This window comes from Anolis sagrei, chromosome 8 (assembly GCF_037176765.1).
Source record: "Anolis sagrei isolate rAnoSag1 chromosome 8, rAnoSag1.mat, whole genome shotgun sequence".
Lineage (NCBI taxonomy): Eukaryota > Metazoa > Chordata > Lepidosauria > Squamata > Dactyloidae > Anolis > Anolis sagrei.
In genome coordinates, this window is record NC_090028.1 from 37,813,545 (window position 1) to 37,833,477 (window position 19,933).

At 44.2% G+C, this 19,933-nt stretch overlaps 1 protein-coding gene across 1 annotated transcript; it reads right to left on the reverse strand.

Moving 5' to 3' along the window:
* Positions 1–492: 492 nt before the first annotated feature.
* ORC6 (origin recognition complex subunit 6) lies at positions 493–19,208 on the reverse strand. Its single transcript, XM_060788451.2, has 7 exons — positions 18,992–19,208; positions 14,475–14,604; positions 9,943–10,106; positions 6,534–6,623; positions 4,865–4,977; positions 3,559–3,627; positions 493–763 (listed from the first exon to the last, which is right to left on the reverse strand). The coding sequence occupies exons 1-7, from the start codon at positions 19,054–19,056 to the stop codon at positions 636–638; spliced, it is 759 nt and encodes a 252-aa protein (XP_060644434.2). The 5' UTR covers positions 19,057–19,208; the 3' UTR covers positions 493–635.
* Positions 19,209–19,933: the final 725 nt, after the last annotated feature.

Sequence of the window (19,933 nt, forward strand, 5' to 3'; positions counted from 1 at the left end):
AGGCACCCAAGGAAGCCTCCAGAGAACAGATATGAGAGGGAAATTGGTAGTATGGAAAATTCTATTGAGAAAGGGAGGTTAGGATTCATTCCGCGGTAAAATATTCCATTTTCTGTGTGCATTGCGCAGAATTTGACACAACAACAACAACAATGCCTTGGGTTCTGGCTTCAGGATCCAATCTATGGCGCAGTAGTTCTGTCACCGCAAAACGAAATCCAAGTGGCAAAAGATGAGAACGACTGTCCAGCTCAGCCTAAGTAACTTCTCGACCTTGATGACAACTTAAGTAACTTCTCCAGGCAATTTTGGACATTTGACCCTCATGCTGAAGACTGATCAATGGTCAAGGCTGGCCTTTGTACCCAGCACCAGACTTCCAATTTCTATCATCCAGACCACGCATGGGCAAACTTGGGCCCTCCGGGTGTTTTGGACTTCAACTCCCACAATTCCTGGCCGCTTAAGCGGCTGAGGGGGAAAAAGAAGGGGCCTGCGGCCAGGAATTGTGGGAGTTGAAGTCCAAAACACCCGGAGGGCCCAAGTTTGCCCATACCTGATCCGGACTATTTCTACCATAACTAAGCATTGATTCCCCACCCAGAAAAACTGTTTCTATTTGGGATGCACTCAAATCATACATGCTCTTCCTGTGATTTTGCAGCATTTTCTAGAATTCGCCTTTTCCATGCTTCGTAGTCTTCCGTTGCTTCTGTGTCCTGTTTCGGACGCTTACGAGGAGCCGTTACGTCTGTCTCTGGTGCTATTAGTGAGAAAACAAAAAAGACATGGCTCTGAGAATGCAAGCTTAGCGAACACAGAAATGCCATAAGGATGTTTAGAAGGCAACATTTCAGAACCAATAATAATAATAATAATAATTGCAAAGACTCTGGCACAAACCAGTGAAGGTGGCCCAAGTAGTAGTAGTAGTAGTAGTAGTAGTAATAATAATAATAATAATAATTGCAAAAACTCTGGGACAAACCAGTGAAGGTGGCCCAAGTGATAATAATAATAATAATAATAATAACAATAACAATAATAATAATAATTGCAAAAACTCTGGGACAAACCAGTGAAGGTGGCCCAAGTGATAATAATAATAATAATAATAATAATAACAATAATAATAATAATTGCAAAAACTCTGGGACAAACCAGTGAAGGTGGCCCAAGTGATAATAATAATAATAATAATAACAATAATAATAATAATTGCAAAAACTCTGGGACAAACCAGTGAAGGTGGCCCAAGTGATAATAATAATAATAATAATAATAATAATAATAATAATAACAATAACAATAATAATAATAATTGCAAAAACTCTGGGACAAACCAGTGAAGGTGGCCCAAGTGATAATAATAATAATAATAATAATAATAATAATAATAATAATTGCAAAGACTCTGGCACAAACCAGTGAAGTTGGCCCAAGTGATAATAATAATAATAATAATAATAATAATAATAATAATCCAAAGACTATGGTACAAACCAATCAGGTAGTTCCAGTGGTGATTGGCACACTGTGTGCAGTGCCTAAAGACCTTGGCCTGCACTTAAACACAATCAGCGTTGACAAGATTACCACCTGCCAGCTGCAGAAGGCCACCTTACTGGGATCTGCACGCATTATTCGCCGATACATCACACAGTCCTAGACACTTGGGAAGTGTCCGACGTGTGATCCAATACAACAGCCAGCAGAGTGTCTGTTGTTGACTCATCTTGTTGTGTTTCTAATAATAATAATAATAATAATAATAATAATAATAATAATCTATATAAATAAAAATGTAATGTTCGTTTGTGGGATTAACATAACTCAAAAACCACTGGATGAATTGACGCGAAATTTGGACATAAGACACCTAACAGTCCAACGAGTGTCCATCACCCCTAAAACACACACACATATACAAATACACTCATATACATATGCGCACATTCGTACACACACACACACACACACAGGTGTATGTGTGTATATATATATATGCACCCACACAAATATATACATACACACAAATATATACATACAGACATATACATATACACATACACACAAATATGCATATGGCAAGCACACACCACACAGACAAGCACACACACATACACAATATGCATACACACAAATACACACACACACACATATGTATATACACACACACATCTATACACCCACATATATATATATATGTGTGTGTGTGTGTGTGCAAACATACACACAAATATATACATACACATATATACATTTACACACATGCACACATACATGCACACATATATCCATACACACATGCACACATATCCATATACACATACATACACACAAATATGCATATGGCAAGCACACACCACATAGACAAGCACACATACACAATATGCATGTACACATATAAACACACAAATATATACTCATATATATATATACACACACACACACACACACACACACATCTATACACCTATATATATATATATATATATATGCGCAAACATACACATATACACAAATATATACACACACTGGGCAACACTGTGTAGGAAGTTTAGCCCAATTCTATCATTGGTGGGAATCAGAATGCTCTTGAATGGTAGGTGAACTATAAATCCCAGCAACTACAACTCCCAAATGTCAAGGTCTATTTTCCCTAAACCTCACCAGTGTTCACATTGGGGCATATTGTGTATTTGTGCCAAGTTAGGTCCAGATCTATCATTGTTTGTGTCCAAAGTGCTCTCTGAATGTAGGTGAACTACCACTCCAAAACTCAAGGTCAATGTCCACCAAACCCTTCTAGTGTTTTCTATTGGTCGTGGGAGTTCTGTGTGCCAAATTTGGCTTAATTCCATTGTTGGTGGAATTCAGAATGCTCTTTGGTTGCAGGTGAACTATAAATCCCAGCAACTATAACTCCCAAATGACAAAATCAATCCCCCCAACCCCACCAGTATTCAAATTTGGGCGTATTGGATATTTGTGCCAAATTTAGCCCAGTGAATGAAAAAACATCCTGCATATCACCGATTTACATGACGATTCATAACAGGAGGAAAATTACAGTTATGAAGTAGTAACAAAAATAATGTAATGGTTGAGGGTCACCACAACATGAGGAACTGCATTAAGGGGTTGCGGCATCAGGAAGGTTGAAAAACACTGCTCTAGATTTTACTAAACTGCAACTCCCATCACAACCAATGGGTGAAGAACGATGGCATCTGTGCATTATAATTTAGGACCATTGGGACACAAAGGAAGATCCAGATTGTTGCTGTTGTTGTTGTTAAAGAACTGGAACTTGTTGATCTCATCCAGTGAATCCTAAGATTTAATAGGATCATAGGTAATGAATAAGGTCAGGAATTGTAGTCCAACGCCACTTTTTTCCCCCATTGCTGACATATCTCTTCTATGCACAGGCAACCTAAGCAAGGCTTATCTACCAAAACTTTGGCCACTTTCCAAGGAGTGTCTGTTGTGAGTCAACCACAACACAGCTCTATTCGACAGTACAGTAAATAAGACATTGGAAGCAACACCAACCTTTTCCAAGGCAGTCAAGGAAGGTCTTCTGGGTTTTGGGAGCCTCCGCTATCGACTGGTCGCTCTCTCCTTTGAAATAAAACAAAACACTTCTTTCAAGAAGAGTGTGAAGCTCAGCTTTTTGATAAAGGCAACATGTATATGTCACTTTAGGTCTGCTTTAATGATACACAATGCAGTTACAGTAAAAACTTGTCACATATTAATTCGTTTAGCAGGGCAAACAAACAAACAAACAAGCTTCAAACCTATAGGGCAGTGTTTCTCGACCTTCCTAATGCTGCAACCTCTTTAATATTTATAATTTACTAGCCGTCCCCTGCCATGTGTTGCTGTGGCCCACATGGGGGTTCTGTGTGGGAGGTTTGGCCCAATTCTATTGTTGGTGGGGTTCAGAATGCTCTTTGATTGTCGATGAACTACAAATCCCAGCAACTACAACTCCCAAATGTCAAGATTCTATTTTCCCCAAACTCCACCAGTGTTCACATTTGGGCATATTGAGTATTCGTGTAGAGTTTGGTCCAGATCCATCATTGTCTGAGTCCACAGTGATCTCTGGATGTAGGTGAACTACAACTCCAAAACCAAAGGACACTGCCCACCAAACCCTTCCAGTATTTTCTGTTGGTCATGGGAGAACTGTATACCAAGTTTTGTTCAAATCCATCGTTGGTGGGGTTCAGAATGCTCTTTGATTGTAGGTGAACTATAAAACTGAGCCACACTTGGCACACAGAACTCCCATGGCTAACAGAAAATACCAGAAGGGTTTGATGGGCATTGACCTTGAGTTTGGGAGTTGTAGTTCACCTACATCCAGAGAGCACTGTGGACTCAAACAATGATGGATCTTGTCACGAATACTCAATATGCCCGTATGTACACAGTGGTGGAGTTTGGGAGAAAAGACCTTGACATTTGGGAGCTGTAGTTGCTGGGATTTATAGTTCACCTACAATCGAAGAGAATTCCTACTCCTGCCTTGAAGGGACTTACTGGCGTGACTTATTGGCGTGAGCCTTCCTCCAGCCTCACACAGTTCACACGCTCTCCCTCGCCTGCTCATGCGCATTACGTTACCATGCGCTGAGCATGCCTGCTCTCCCCTCCCCTATATATGTTTTCTGATGGTCTTGGTAACCCCCCCCCCCCGGGTCCCAAATCCCAGGTTAAGATATGCTGCTAAAAAGGAGAAGAAAGCTTTCCGATTCAAACATTCGAAGTCATTGCAGTGCCAGAAGGTAAATGCAATTGCAAAATTCTTACTGGAAAGATCTGAAAGGAAGGCAGAGGCGATACGTACGGCTGATTTGTTGGCCAATCTTCTCCAGCTGGCAATGGAGGCGGTCAAAAATGGCCTTCTTCACACCAGAGGCAGCCACCATCTTGCTCTTATCCACTTTAAGTTTCAAACATCTGCAACATGGAGAAAATGGAATTTTGGAAGCACCTCCGTAAAGAATTTGAGCACTAGGAATAATCACATTCCCGAACTACCCGCTTGCAGGGGAAATCAATATGCTAATTTAAACCATGCCATGAAATCCTTCCTGCAAAGAACTGTCCATAATGACAACATAGAGTGCCACCTCATCTAGCAACAGTGAATCCTTCACCTATCTACAGCATTTGCGGTAAAGATAGACACATAGACATACCATACTTACATCAGTGGTTCCCAGCCTGTGATCTGTGGACAATCAGTGGTCTGCAAGAACTAAAATATGGTGGTTCCTAACCAGTGATCTGTGGACAACCAGTGGTCCACAAGAACGAAAATATGGTAGTTCTCATGCTGTGATCTATGGGCAACCAGTGGTCCACAAGAACTAAAATATGGTGGTTCCCAACCTGTGATCTGTGGACAACCAGTGGTCCACAAGAACTAAAATATGGTGGTTCTCAACCTGTGATCTGTGGACAACCAGTGGTCTGCAAGAACTAAAATATGGTGGTTCCTAACCAGTGATCTGTGGACAACCAGTGGTCCACAAGAACTAAAATATGGTGGTTCCCAACCTGTGTTCTGTGGACAACCAGTGGTCCACAAGAATTAAAATATGGTGGTTCCCAATCTGTGATCTGTGGACAACCAGTGGTCCACAAGAACTAAAATATGGTGGTTCCCAACCTGTGATCTGTGGACAACCAGTGGTCCACAAGAACTAAAATATGGTGGTTCCCAACCTGTGATCTGTGGACAACCAGTGGTCTGCAAGAACTAAAATATGGTGGTTCCCAACCTGTGATCTGTGGACAACCAGTGGTGCGCAAGAACTAAAATATGGTGGTTCCCAACCTGTGATCTGTGGACAACCAGTGGTGTGCAAGAACTAAAATATGGTGGTTCCCAACTTGTGATCTGTGGGCAACCAGTGGTCCACAAGAACTAAAATATGGTGGTTCCCAACCTGTGATCTGATGACAGCCAGTGGTCCGCAAGAACTAAAATATGGTGGTTCCCAACCTGTGATCTGTGGACAACCAGTGGTCCGCAAGAACTGAAATATGGTGGTTCCCAGCCTGTGATCTGTGGACAACCAGTGGTCCACAAGAACTAAAATATGGTGGTTCCTAACCAGTGATCTGTGGACAACCAGTGGTCCACAAGAACTAAAATATGGTGGTTCCTAACCAGTGATCTGTGGACAACTAGTGGTCCGCAACAACTAAAATATGGTCCATGGCCTCACCGTTACTACACCATTCCAACAAAAGCAACTGGCCTCTTATAGTGCCAAGGCATATGGTTTTCTCTGGGCAAGCAGATGGTGACTACTTGATGACATATGTCCTTTATCAGAAACTAGAGCTGATGTGGTCTATCCAATGCAATTTTCTGAATCGGCACCCCAAATAACCAAACTAAATCTAAAGTTGACCAAAAACAGATTCGTAACCGTTTTGGTGCTAATGTTGGTTAAAAAAAAGGTTGGGAACTACTGACTTAGATAGATACCGATAGATTTTACCTGCAAGCAGTGAACAACGCTGCAGTTGTGAATAAGGGCTTGGACAAGTCAAGATCCATCTGCTGAGCTTCTGGTAAGCTGGATTCATACCTAAAACAGAAATTGAAGCAGTTTCAATGTCTTGGAGAGGATCAAATAACATATCTCTTTGTCTTTGCAATATGAACACAGCTGAAAATCTTGCGTGTGGTTTCCGCCTACGCAACCGTGAAGCCAACAGGAAACTGAAAGTCAACTGGGAAGGTCAAGAGCTTGAACATTGTTTCCATCCTAAATATCTTGGTGTCACCTTAGATCAAGCAATAGCATATGGGAAACACTGCTTGAACACCAAGCACAAAGTAGCTGCACGCAATAACATCCTGTGGAAACTTACTGGCAGCACACGGGGTGCAGATCCAACATTAATAAGACCATCGGGATTGTGGCGTAGCTGGCTGAGTGTCAGCTGCATTAAAGATCACTCATGAGTTCGAAGCCAGCCCGGGTTGGAGTGGGTTTCCAACCAATTGTGTGTAGCCTGTTGTTGACCTTTGCAACCCGAAAGACAGTTGCATCTGTCAAGTAGGAAAATTAGGTACCACCTTAAAGTGTGGGAGGGCTAAATTAACTAATTTATGAGGCCATAAAGAAGACTCCAATACAGCATTCCAGCAGGGAAGCATGCGGGGAATGCGGAAGTGCTTCATCAGCGTCGCAGATGGACGATGAAAGCGACAGCTCCCCTGGTGGCCAGAAAAAGTTAAATAGCCTCTGTGTATGTCTGTATATGTTTGTATGTCAAAAATAGGCATTGAATGTTTGCCGTATATGTGTACACTGTAATCCGCCCTGAGTCCCCTGCGGGGTGAGAAGGGCGGAATATAAAAGCTGTAAATAAATAAATAAAAATAAATAAGCCCTAGCCTTGTCTTACTCAACTGCCGAGTATGCATGCCCTGTTTGGCACAAGTCTGGCAAAGCAAAGCAGGTGAACATAGCATTGAATGAAACATGCAGAATAATCACAGGATGTCTTAAACCTACACCTCTTGATAAACTCTCCAAGCTAGCTGTCATTGCCCCCACTCCTCCCTGATGTGCGATGGGAAGTTGCTGCTAAATGTGAGAGAAATAAGGTTGAACACTATGAAAGCCACCCACTACATCACTACCAGCCTCTTCCCATTAGACTCATGTTGAGATTAACTTCACAATTCAGCAACAGATCAGTTGCACAACTTCAGCACTTTCCAGTAGCTTCTTCCTGCACAGTATTTTCAGTCAACTACTCCCACAGCCTGCAGTCACTCTGGAACCTTTTACAGACACTTGAGCACATGCCCGGCCATTGTCAGTTTTACCATTGTCTTTCCCCCAGTCTAGATGATATTACAGACTTACCACAGCACACAGTTATATCTTGTCTTAGCAGACAGGTTCTTTTAATTACATATAGCCTTCGACGAACAACATCACAGCACAAGGAGAGAAATACACACTGTACATGACTTCCTTATATACAATTACACATAGCAATCTCTGATTGGTTCCCAACTCATTGACTTAACTCAGACCCAGGATTACATCATTCACAATCACCTGGACTAGGCCAGAACACATTCTCCAAATGAAGTTCTATATGCAATTAATGCATGGCTCAGCATTTCCAATAGAAGCCCATTAGCAGTGCATGACTCAGCTATATTACATTACAATACATTGTAAAACCTGACAACTCAAATCAAGGAAAAGCTTTATGAGAACTACCACTCCTCTTGGCGTCCCCCCAGCAACAGCAAGGGTCTCCCTCTGGGCAGCTAGACCAGGAAATCCCAACTGGATGGCCCCCCATGAGAAAGGGTCTTCCTCCAGGGGCAAACCAAGAATGGGCAACTTGGAAGTCCCTGAACAAACTCAGAAGCGGAGTGGGCAGATCAAAAGACAACCTGGCAAAATGGCACGACCTAAAAGAATCCCACACCTTGTGTGACTGTGGAGCGGAACAGACAACTCCGCATCTGTATGCTTGTCCTCTATGCCCTGCCTCATGTACAGAGGAAGAATTGTTGGGAGGCTACCGACAATGCCGTTGCTGTTGCCCGTTTTTGGTCAAAGGATATTTAGCCTCCTGCACTCCTTTTATTTTTATTAGTTTTATACTAATTTGTGCAATGCTCTTGATTTTTTTTGTCATGTCAGGAGCAACTTGAGAAACTGCAAGTCATTTCTGGTGTGAGAGAATTGGCTGTCTGCAAGATGTTGCCCAGGGGACGCCCGGATGCTTTGATGTTTTATCATCCTTATGGGAATGGAGCCCCTGGGGGGTTAAACCCCTGTGCCGGCGGGACTGAAGACCGACAGGTCGCAGGCTCGAATCCGGGGAGATGCGGATGAGCTCCCTCTGTCAGCTCCAGCTCCCCAAGCGGGGACATGAGAGAAGCCTCCCACAAGGATGATAAAAACATCAAATCATCCGGGTGTTCCCTGGGCAACGTCCTTGCAGACGGCCAATTCTCTCACACCAGAAGTGACTTGCAGTTTCTCAAGTCGCTCCTGACACGACAAAAAAAATCCTTATGGGAGGCTTCTCTCATGTCCCCGCATGAGGAGCTGGAGCTGATAGAGGGAGCTCATCCGCACTCTTCCCGGATTAGAACCTGTGACCTGTCGGTCTTCAGTCCTGCCGGCACAGGGGTTTAACCGGGGGCTCTTGATACAAAATAACAACAACAAAAACAATAATAATAAGACATCCTTTCAGATATTAAAAATAGTTATCATGTCATCTCCTCTTTCTCTTCTTTAGGCTTCATAACTCAAAGAACTCCTGCCCTGCCTCATGTACAGAGGAAGAATTGTTGGAGGCTACAGACAATGCTGTTGCTGTTGCCCATTTTTGGTCAAAGGATATTTAGCCCCTGCCGCTCCTTCTATTTTTATCAATTATATACTAATTTAGGCAATGCTTTCGATCTATATAAATAAAAATGTAATGTTCGTTTGTGGGATTAACATAACTCAAAAACCACTGGGTGAATTGACACCAAATTTAGACCTATCAGACCAACGAGTGTCCATCACTCATAAAAACACTGAAAAACACAGCAGAAGAGACTTGAAAAACTAAAAAAAACCCAAAAAATACATTACAGCGCATGCCGAAAACCACACATATATACTCAAACACGCATATACACACACAAAACACATATACACAGACCGGGCCACAGCAATGTGTGGCAGGGGACGGCTAGTACAAAATAAATAAGCTTCTCATAGGTTTTGGTTTTCAAACTTTTGATCATTTTGGTTGCCCTTATCTGTCTGGCGTAAACACGAACATTTTACACTGCCATTCTTTCTGCCAATCCCATTTGTATTTCTGAACAAGGTTTGGGCTGGGAACCACCTTTGAAACGATGCCTACCTTTTCAGTATTTTCGACGCCACATTCACTGCCTCCAGGCAGCAGAACTGGACGGCCAAATCCCGGAGGCTGAGGTTGGAACGCAGGCCAAGGAGGCTTTCAAAGGACCTCAAGGAGCTCTGGTACGTGGCCTTGTTCAGGCCAGAGAGGGTCACCACATAACTCTGCGGAAAGGGAAAACAAAGCCAAGGTTTCCCAACCAGGACTGTAAAATACACTATATAACACAGGTTTTGTTCCTGGATTATAAATGTATAATCAGAGCAGAAAATCCTACATTATCTGAGTGTGGACTCAGATAACGCATTTCAAAGCAGATGTTGTGGGATTTTCAGCCTTGATGTTCAGGGGTGTGGGACTGTGTGGAAGGACCCCTAGGAGAAAGGGGCAAAATGGAACAGCATTAAAATGTATATTGATCAAAAAGGTTTCTATTATATCTATATATATAAATCTGTTAGGTTGGTTCAACGGGACAGCAAAACTCCACAACCCCCCAACAAAACTTAACCAAAATTCCCATGCCCATAACACAACCCACAAGGTACAAACATATCTACTCAAAATGAAAAACAACACAACAACACACTCACAAAACGGCAAAACAACAAAACTCAAAAAAACCCAACGAAACTTAACCAAAATTGCCATGCCCATAACACAACCCACAAGGTACAAACATATCTACTCAAAATGAAAAACAACACAACAACACACTCACAAAACGGCAAAACAACAAAACTCAAAAATCCCCCAACGAAACTTAACCAAAATCCCCGTGCCCATAACACAACCCACAAGGTACAAACATACCTACTCAAAATGAAAAACAACACAACAACACACTCACAAAACGGCAAAACAACAAAACTCAAAAATCCCCCAACGAAACTTAACCAAAATCCCCGTGCCCATAACACAACCCACAAGGTACAAACATATCTACTCAAAATGAAAAACAACACAGCAACACACTCACAAAACGGCAAAAGAACAAAACTCAAAAAAACCCCAACGAAACTTAACCAAAATTCCCATGCCCATAACACAACCCACAAGGTACAAACATATCTACTCAAAATGAAAAACAACACAACAACACACTCACAAAACGGCAAAACAACTGAGCATGCGCATTGGCACCCAGCCGCAAGTTCCCTGGCGTGCGCACACGGCCTTCCGGCCAACGTTCCCTCTGCGGAAACCATGCCCACCCCAAGCCCCGCCGCGCCACTTCCTGCACACACACCCCCTGCCGCACACACACACGCAACCCCACGCTCCATCACTCCCCCCGCTGCCGCATACACACACGCCACCCCACTCCCCCCGCTGCCACACACACACACAACCCCACGCTCCATCACTCCCCCCACCGCCGCACACACACGCAACCCCACTCCCCCCGCCGCCGCACACACACACGCAACCCCACGCTCCATCACTCCCCCCGCTGCCGCACACACACACGCAACCCCACGCTCCATCACTCCCCCCGCCGCCGCACACACACATGCAACCCCACGCTCCATCACTCCCCTGCCCCAATCTTACCTCCTTTTACTTCACGCCACCTCCAAACCCCACCCCGCCCCTTCCCGCCCTGTCAAAATCCAGGAAAGACGGGAAGGAAGGAAAGAAGGAAGAAAGAGAAAGGGAGGTAAAGAAAAAGGGGGAAGGAAGGAAAGTTACAGGAAGAAGAAAAGGAAAGGAAAGATGGAAGGAAAGAAAAGAGAGACAGCAGAAGAGAAAGAAAAAGGGGGAAGGAAGGAAAGAGATAGAGAAAGAAGAGGAGAAGGAAAGATGGGAAGGAAGGAGGGAAAGAAGGAGAGAAAGAGGGAAGATTGGCCACAGCAACACGTGGCGGGTAAAGGTTGTTATTTCTATTATTATGATGATGCTATTGTTCCTCTGAGACCCTTTTAGGGGGAATGGGAGAGGTGTCATGTCCCGGAGGCAATGCATTGCATTATTGTTATTGTTATGATGGTGGTGAAATAAAAGGAAATAAAAAGAGAAAGAAGGAAGCAAACAGGGAGAGAAGAAAGGCAAAGGAAGAAAGGGGGAGGGAATGAAGGAAAGAGAGAAGGATGAAACCAAGTAGTGAAAGAAGGAAAGAAAGAAAGAGGTAGAGAAGGAAGAAAGGAGAGAAAGGTGGAGGAAAAGGGGGAAGGAATAGGTAGGGACCTCTCTTTCATAATAGTCCAGATATCTACCTCAACTTTGATAAGTTTTACTATAGGCCACAGCAACGCGTGGCAGGGCACAGCTAGTACATTATAAAATCCATATGTAAGATATGTAAGAAGAGAGGGGACCAGGAAGACAACTGCACCTTGTCTTCTGTACTATGCTAATAATATAATATAATATAATCCATATGTAAGAAGAGAGGGGACCAGGAAGACAGCTCCACCTTGTCTCCTGTACTATGCCAATAATAGAATAGAATAGAATATACTGTATATACTCAAGTATAAGCCTAGTTTTTCAGCCCCTTTTTAAGCTGAAAAAGTCCCTCTCAGCTTATACTCGAGTTAAGGTTATTTATTATTTTAATCTGTTGTTGTTGTTATTATTATTATTATTATTATTGCATTTATTATTTTACTCTAATTATTATTACTATTATTATTATTATTTTTACTCTGATATTATTACATTTATTTATTCTATTATTATTGTTATTATTACATTTCCATTGTTTTACTTTATTATTAATATTATTAAATTTATTATTTTACAGTATTATTGGAAGGATACATAAGCACTTTTACATTGAAGAAGGTTAGAATAATGGTTTAGTCAGAGTTGGATGTTAATTACAGGTTTATGTAAATATTCAAAAACATGTAACCTACTGATGCCTCAATTATTTTATTGCTATCTATCTCTATTTTGAAATTGACCAGTAGTTGCTCCATTTCCCACCCTCGGCTTATACACGGGTCAATACGTTTTCCCAGTTTATTTGCGGTAAAATTAGGTTCTTGGCTTATATTCGGGTTGGCTTATACTTGAGTGTATACGGTAATCCATATGTAAGATATGTAAGAAGAGAGAGGGGACCAGGAAGACAGCTCCACCTTGTCTCCTGTACTAGGGTAATAATATAATATATTGTATATACATATAATATTTATAGTATTATAATGTAATACAATATAAAACTATTACTTAATCATACAATATTATAATTATATATTTTATTTTACATGTAATCTTACTAATAATACTACAATATACAGAAGGTGTTACTGGGAGACTCCTGTTCAACCCCACAACCTTTGTCTTGTGGGGTTCCTCAGGGTTCAATACTGTCTCCCATGTTGTTTAACATCTACATGAAGCCGCTGGGGGAGATCATCCGGAGTTTCGGGGTGCGGTGTCATCTGTACGCGGATGATGTCCAACTCTGTCACTCCTTTCCACCTGCTACTAAGGACGCTGTCCAGGTCCTGAACTGGTGCCTGGCCGCTGTGACGGTCTGGATGGGGGCGAACAAATCGAAATTGAATCCAGACAAGACAGAGGTACTCCTGGTTAGTCGCAAGGCCGAACAGGGCATAGGGTTACAGCCTGTGTTAGACGGGGTCGCACTCCCCCTGAAGACGCAGGTTCGCAGTTTGGGTGTGACCCTGGACTCATCGCTGAGCCTGGAACCCCAGGTTTCGGCGGTGACCAGGGGAGCATTTGCACAATTAAAACTTGTGCGCCAACTGCGACCGTACCTTGGGAAGTCTGACTTGGCCACGGTAGTCCACGCTCTGGTTACATCCCGTCTTGACTACTGCAACGCTCTCTACGTGGGGTTGCCTTTGAAGACAGCTCGGAGGCTCCAATTAGTCCAACGGGCGGCAGCCATGTTACTAACAGGAGCGGGGCGCAGGGAGCATACAACTCCTCTGCTGTACCAGCTCCACTGGCTGCCGATTTGCTACCGGGCCCAATTCAAAGTGCTGGCGTTGGCCTTTAAAGCCCTAAACGGTTCTGGCCCAACTTATCTATCCGAACGTATCTCGGCCTATCAGCCCACCAGGACCCTAAGATCTTCTGGGGAGGCCCTTCTCTCTATCCCGCCGGCTTCACAGGTGCGGCTGGCGGGGACGAGAGACAGGGCCTTTTCTGTGGTGGCCCCTCGGCTTTGGAACGCCCTCCCCATAGAGGTAAGATCAGCCCCCTCGCTGATGGTGTTTCGAAAAAGACTGAAGACATGGATGTTCGAACAAGCATTCGGTTAACTCGGTGCAATGAATCTGATGATCAAGGACTGGTAATCACAGACGATGAAATTGGACTGCGTTTTTAGTTAAGAGATGCATTGGTTCGATATTGGTGGCCCAATATTGTATATTATGTATGTGTTTTTATGCTTTTTATATTGAATATTGTTGATTATTGTAGTGTTGTAAACCGCGTTGAGTCGCCAATGTAGGCTGAGAAACAGCGGTATACAAGCGCAGTAATAAATAAATAAATAAATAAAATAATAGTATAGTACAATAAGAATTCATTTTGTTCGTTTTGTTTACCTTGTCCACGGGGTTCCTTGTGAAGGCCGCAGCCAAGTCCAGGCAGATGACGGCGCGACTCGTAGCGGATACCTGGGCCAGCAAAGGGCCGCATTTCACTTGGGAGAGGCGCAGGTACTCTTCGGCTTTCCTACAACAAAGAGGAGAGTAAGGACCTAGTCACATTAAAATTGATGGCCACGGTGGTCCACGCCTTAGTTACCTCTAGATTGGACTATTGCAAAACACTCCACGTGGGGCTGCCCTTGAAGACAGCCCAGAAATTTCAATTGGTCCAACAATCAGCAGCCAGATGACTAAACTGGTGCGAATTACAGGGAGCGGTCCATCCCCCTGTTTAAGGAGCTCCATTGGCTAACGTTTATCTTCCGGTCCCAATTCAAGGTGCAGGTTCTTACCTACAAAGCCCTGAATGGTTTGGGATCCGCCTACCTGCGTGACCGCATTTCCTTCTACGAACCTACTCAATCCTTTCGATCTTTAAGAGAGGCCCTTCTCTTGCTCCCACCCTTGTCGCAAGCGTGACTTGTACAGATGAGGGAGAGGGCCTTCTCTGTGGTGGCCCCTCAGCTCTAGAACTCGCTCCTCGGAGAAATTAGGCAAGGCCCCACCCTGGCAGTCTTCAGGTAGAGTCTAAAAACTTGGCTGTTCCAGTGTGCCTTCAAAGAATGAACAATTCCTGACCTTGACCAAACCCTGCATGAAACACCCTTGGATGCACTTTTTTTTATCCTCTAGTGCAATTAAACCCCATTGTTTCATCCCATTTGACCCTCCTCCCAGATACACTATATTGTTCATCTCACCCAGTGTTTTTAAACTTTTTCATATTTGCAACTGGCCCTGCCCACTGTGGTCAATTATTGTGATTTTATATTGCATTGTGTCTTTACTTTGCATTGTTTTTTTCCCTGTTTTAATTTTCATTATATTTTATTGCTGTATCCGCCGGGAAGTAGCAGCCAATAGTGAAAGGACCAAGGCAGTGACATCTCCAGCTCATCCCCTGTTTGGGTATCAGCCAGCACGTCAACGACTTAAATCTAGAAATAGTTTTCTTAGATCTACAGAGACACTCGCTGGAATACCTCAGCAAGCGCGAGTCCAAAAGTGGCAGGCTCAAACCCAGAACCTCAATCCATGGCTGATACCCAATGAGAGACTCCCCTCTGGGCACACAGAAGACTGGGCAACTTGGAAGGCACTGAACAGACTGCGCTCTGGTACCACGAGATGCCAACCTTCAGAAATGGGGCTACAAAGTGGAATCCATGACATGCGAGTGGGGAGAAGAGCAAACCACTGACCACCTGCTGCAATGCAACCTGAGCCCTGCCACAGGCACAATGGAGGACCTCCTTGCGGCAACACCAGAGGCACTCCAAGGGGCCAGATACTGGCCAAGGGACATTTAATCAACTACCAAGTGCTGGCTGATACCCAAACAAGGGATGAGCTGGAGATGTCACTGCCTTGGTCCTTTCACTATTGGCTGCAACTTCCCGGCGGATGTCAGGTGGTGTAATACCGGCTAAGCAGTGTAATTTCTCCAGTGGTGTAGGGCACAGACAACCCGTGATAATGCGGCATGTCTCATTAAGAGCCACATCCACTGTTTTAGCGTGGTGAGATATGTTCCACACTGGGCATGCATACTCAGCAGCAGAGTAGCAAAGCTCAAGGGCAGATGTCTTCGCTGTGTCTGGTTGTGATCCCCAGGTTGTGCCAGACAGCTTTCATATGACGTTGTTTCTAGTGCCCACTTTTTGCTTGATGTTCAGGCAGTGCTTCTTGTAGGTCAGAGCACGGTCCAGAGTGACTCCCAGGTACTTGGGTGCGCTGCAGTGCTCCAGTGGGATCCCTTCCCAGGTCATCCTCAGAGCTCGGGATGCTTGTTCTTGATGTTAACGGCTCCATAACTTTCGTTGCTCATGGACAACTCGGTTTTCCATTGTTTCATTGCATTTTCAGTGAACTTTCTAATATTTTCACAAACCCTGATGACATCTAGACACTTGATAATCCAACAATGTGGCAGTGAGCCAAATGCTTTTTTTTTTGTAATCAATTCAATTATTATTATTATTGAGAAAGGCATCAATATCTCCTTTGATCCGGATTATATGGCAGGGTAAACAGACATATAATCCGGTCCAAACCAGATCATCTGGATTCAGAAACTGCATTATAGCACAGTGTAAATCCGGCCACAGAAACCTTCCAAACGGAATGGAATATAGTGTACTAGCTGTCTCCTGCCACGCGTTGCTGTGGCCCTGTCTGTTGATCTGGAAAATAAAGGGAATGAGAATGTGTTGGTTTCTAATATATGTAATTTCTTTTTGCTTGTGGGTAAACAGTATTTCTTGTCGTTTCTTTGTCAGTGTTGATGTGGAGAGTGTCTGATTTGCCCACCCTGGAACATGCAACTTATAATTGTCCTTCTTTAGGGGTCCCTTTCAAATCTATGATACTCTATCTGTGTGTATGTGAATCATTTCTATCTATCTCTCTCTCTCTATACCTGGATGGCTCTTTGTCAGGAGGACTTTGTTTACGTTTTCTTGCCCTGATGGAGGGAGTTGGATTGGATGGCCTTAAGGATTTTCTGTTGGTCATGGGGCTTCTGTGTGGGAAGTTTGCCCCCGATTCTGTGATTCGTGGGGTTCAGAATGCTCTTTGATTGTAGGTGAACTGTGAATCCCAGTGACTACAAGTCCCAAATGTCAAGGTCTGTTGTTCATTCGTTCAGTCGTCTCCGACTCTTCGTGACCTCATGGACCAGTCCACGCCAGAGCTCCCTGTCGGCCGTCACCACCCCCAGCTCCTTCAAGGTCAGTCCGGTCACTTCAAGGATGCCATCCATCCATCTTGCCCTTGGTCGGCCCCTCTTCCTTTTGCCTTCCACTTTCCCCAGCATCATTGTCTTCTCTAGGCTTTGCTGTCTCCTCATGATGTGGCCAAAGGACTTCAACTTTGTCTCTAGTCTCCTTCCCTCCAATGAGCAGTCGGGCTTTGTTTCCTGGAGGATGGACTGGTTGGATCTTCTCGCAGTCCAAGGCACTCTCAGCACTTTCCTCCAGCACCACAGCTCAAAAGCATCTCTCTTCCTTCACTCAGCCTTCCCTAAGGTCCAGCTCTCACATCCGTAGGTGGCTACAGGGAATACCATGGCTTTGACTAGGCGGATCTTTGTTGCCAGTGTGATGTCTCTATTCTTTACTATTTTATCGAGATTGGACATTGCTCTCCTCCCAAGAAGGAAGCGTCTTCTGATTTCCTGGCCACAGTCTGCATCTGCAGTAATCTTTGCGCCTAGAAATACAAACCCTGTCACGGCCTCCACATTTTCTCCCTCTATTTCCCAGTTGTCAATCATTCTTGTTGCCATAATCTTGGTTTTTTTGATGTTTAGCTGCAACCCGGCTTTTGTGCTTTCTTCTTTCACCTTGATTAGAAGGCTCCTCAGCTCCTCCTCGCTTTCGGCCATCAGAGTGGTGTCATCTGCATATCTGAGGTTGTTAATGTTTCTTCCAGCAATTTTCATCCCAGCTTTCACCCCAGCTTTGCATTCATCTAGCCCCGCGCATCGTCAAGGTCTATTTCCCCCAAACTCCATCTGTGTTCATATTTGGGCGTATTGAGTGCTTGTGCCAAGTTTGGTCCAGATCCATCATTGTTTGAGTCCACAGTGCTCTCTGGATGTAGGTGAACTACAACTCCCAAACTCAAGGTCAAGGTCAAACTCAAAGTCAAGGTCAATGCCCACCAAACCCTTCTAGTGTTGGTCATGGGAGTTCTGTGTGCCAAGTTTGGTTCAATTCCATCGTTGGTGGAGTTCAGAATGCTCTTTGATTGTGGGTGAACTATAAATCCCAGCAATTACAACTCCCAAATGACAAAATCATAACTTTTTGAGTGATGGTCACTCCTTGTGTTGTGAGATGTTTTGTTGCCAAATTTGGTGTGATTTCGTTCATTGGTTCTTTTATTTTTAAGGTACTCATTATGCACAGAGCATTTTTATTTAGATAGAAGATTAAGAAAGAGTTAAAGGCATTGAAATAGTTCATCCGGATTCAGGAACTGGATTATAGCACAGTGTAAATCCGGCCACAGAAACCTTCCAAATGGAATGGAATATAGTCTCCTTTGATCCGGATTATATGGCAGTGTAGACACACATATAATCAGGTCCAAACCAGATCATCCGGATTCAGAAAATGGATTATAGTACAGTGTAAATCCGGCCACAGAAACCTTCCAAATGGAATGGAATATAGTCTCCTTTGATCCGGATTATATGGCAGTGCGGACACACATATAATCAGGTCCAAACCAGACCATCCGGATTCAGAAACTGGATTATAGCACAGTGTAAATCCGGCCACAGAAACCTTCCAAATGAAATGGAATATAGTCTCCTTTGATCCGGATTATATGGCAGTGTAGACATAAACACCAGCAAGGCTCATTAGCATGTAGACAACAAGGAAATAATCCCTTTCCCTGTTTACCTGATGACTGCGGGAGCGGTGACGCCCAACTTGGAGGCCAAACGCTGGATCACCTCCGTCTCCATCTCTTTCCCCGTCCGCACCTGGAATAATTAAACCCGACTCGATTCCCGCGCTCTCAGGACGCCGCCGCACTCTGATTGGCTACTCAGCGTTCCAGCCACGCCCCTTCCGAACGTTCGCGCTCTCCATCCCCGTGGCCACGCCCCCTCAGCCCTTCCCTTTCAGAACGTGCGTGACGTCACTCCCCTTGAGGAGAAAAAAATGGATAAGGAAGTCTGTCAGCTGTCAGGGAGGGAAATCCAAAATCCTATTGGTTGGGAAGAATGCCCGTTTCGGAAAAGCCTCCAATGACGGTCGAGAGTCGGGAGGAGGTGGGCGCTCGTCCTAACGTCATATGACAGAGCGGGAGTAAGAGAGAGAGAAATATAGGGGAGGGAAGCGGAGGAAGGAAATACGGGTTTAATTGGCTTGTGACAACGCCCATCTCGGATGAGTAGCCAATCAGGATGGAATATGTGAGGCGGGAGGAGGTGGGCACAGCCGACAGAGAGAGATATAGGGGAGGGTTGCGGAGGAAGGAAATACGGGATTTAATTGGTTTGTGACAACGCCCGTCTCGGATGACTAGCCAATCAGGATGGAATATGCGAGGCGGGAGGAGGTGGGCGCTCGTCGCAACGTCACATGACAGAGCGGGAGTAAGACAGAGAGATATATAGGGGAGGGAAGCGGAGGAAGGAAATACGGGATTTAATTGGTTTATGAGAACGCCCGTCTCGGATGAGTAGCCAATCAGGATGGATTAAGCGAGGGTCCTCCTGGCAGCAGCCAATCAGAGACGAGGAAGAGAGGTTGAAGTAACTTGAGCAAGCCGAGAGAGAGAGAGAGAGAGAGAGAGATAGGGGAGGGCTGCGGAGGAAGGAAATACGGGATTTTATT

Coding starts and splice junctions, on each gene's coding strand:
- ORC6 (XM_060788451.2), bottom strand. CDS start 19,056: ATGGAGACGGAGGTGATCCAGCGTTTGGCCTCCAAGTTGGGCGTCACC. Junction 10,107..14,474: donor CAAGGAACCCCGTGGACAAG/GTAAACAAAACG, acceptor CCCTTTCCGCAG/AGTTATGTGGTGACCCTCTC. Junction 6,624..9,942: donor GCGTCGAAAATACTGAAAAG/GTAGGCATCGTT, acceptor TTTCTGTTTTAG/GTATGAATCCAGCTTACCAG.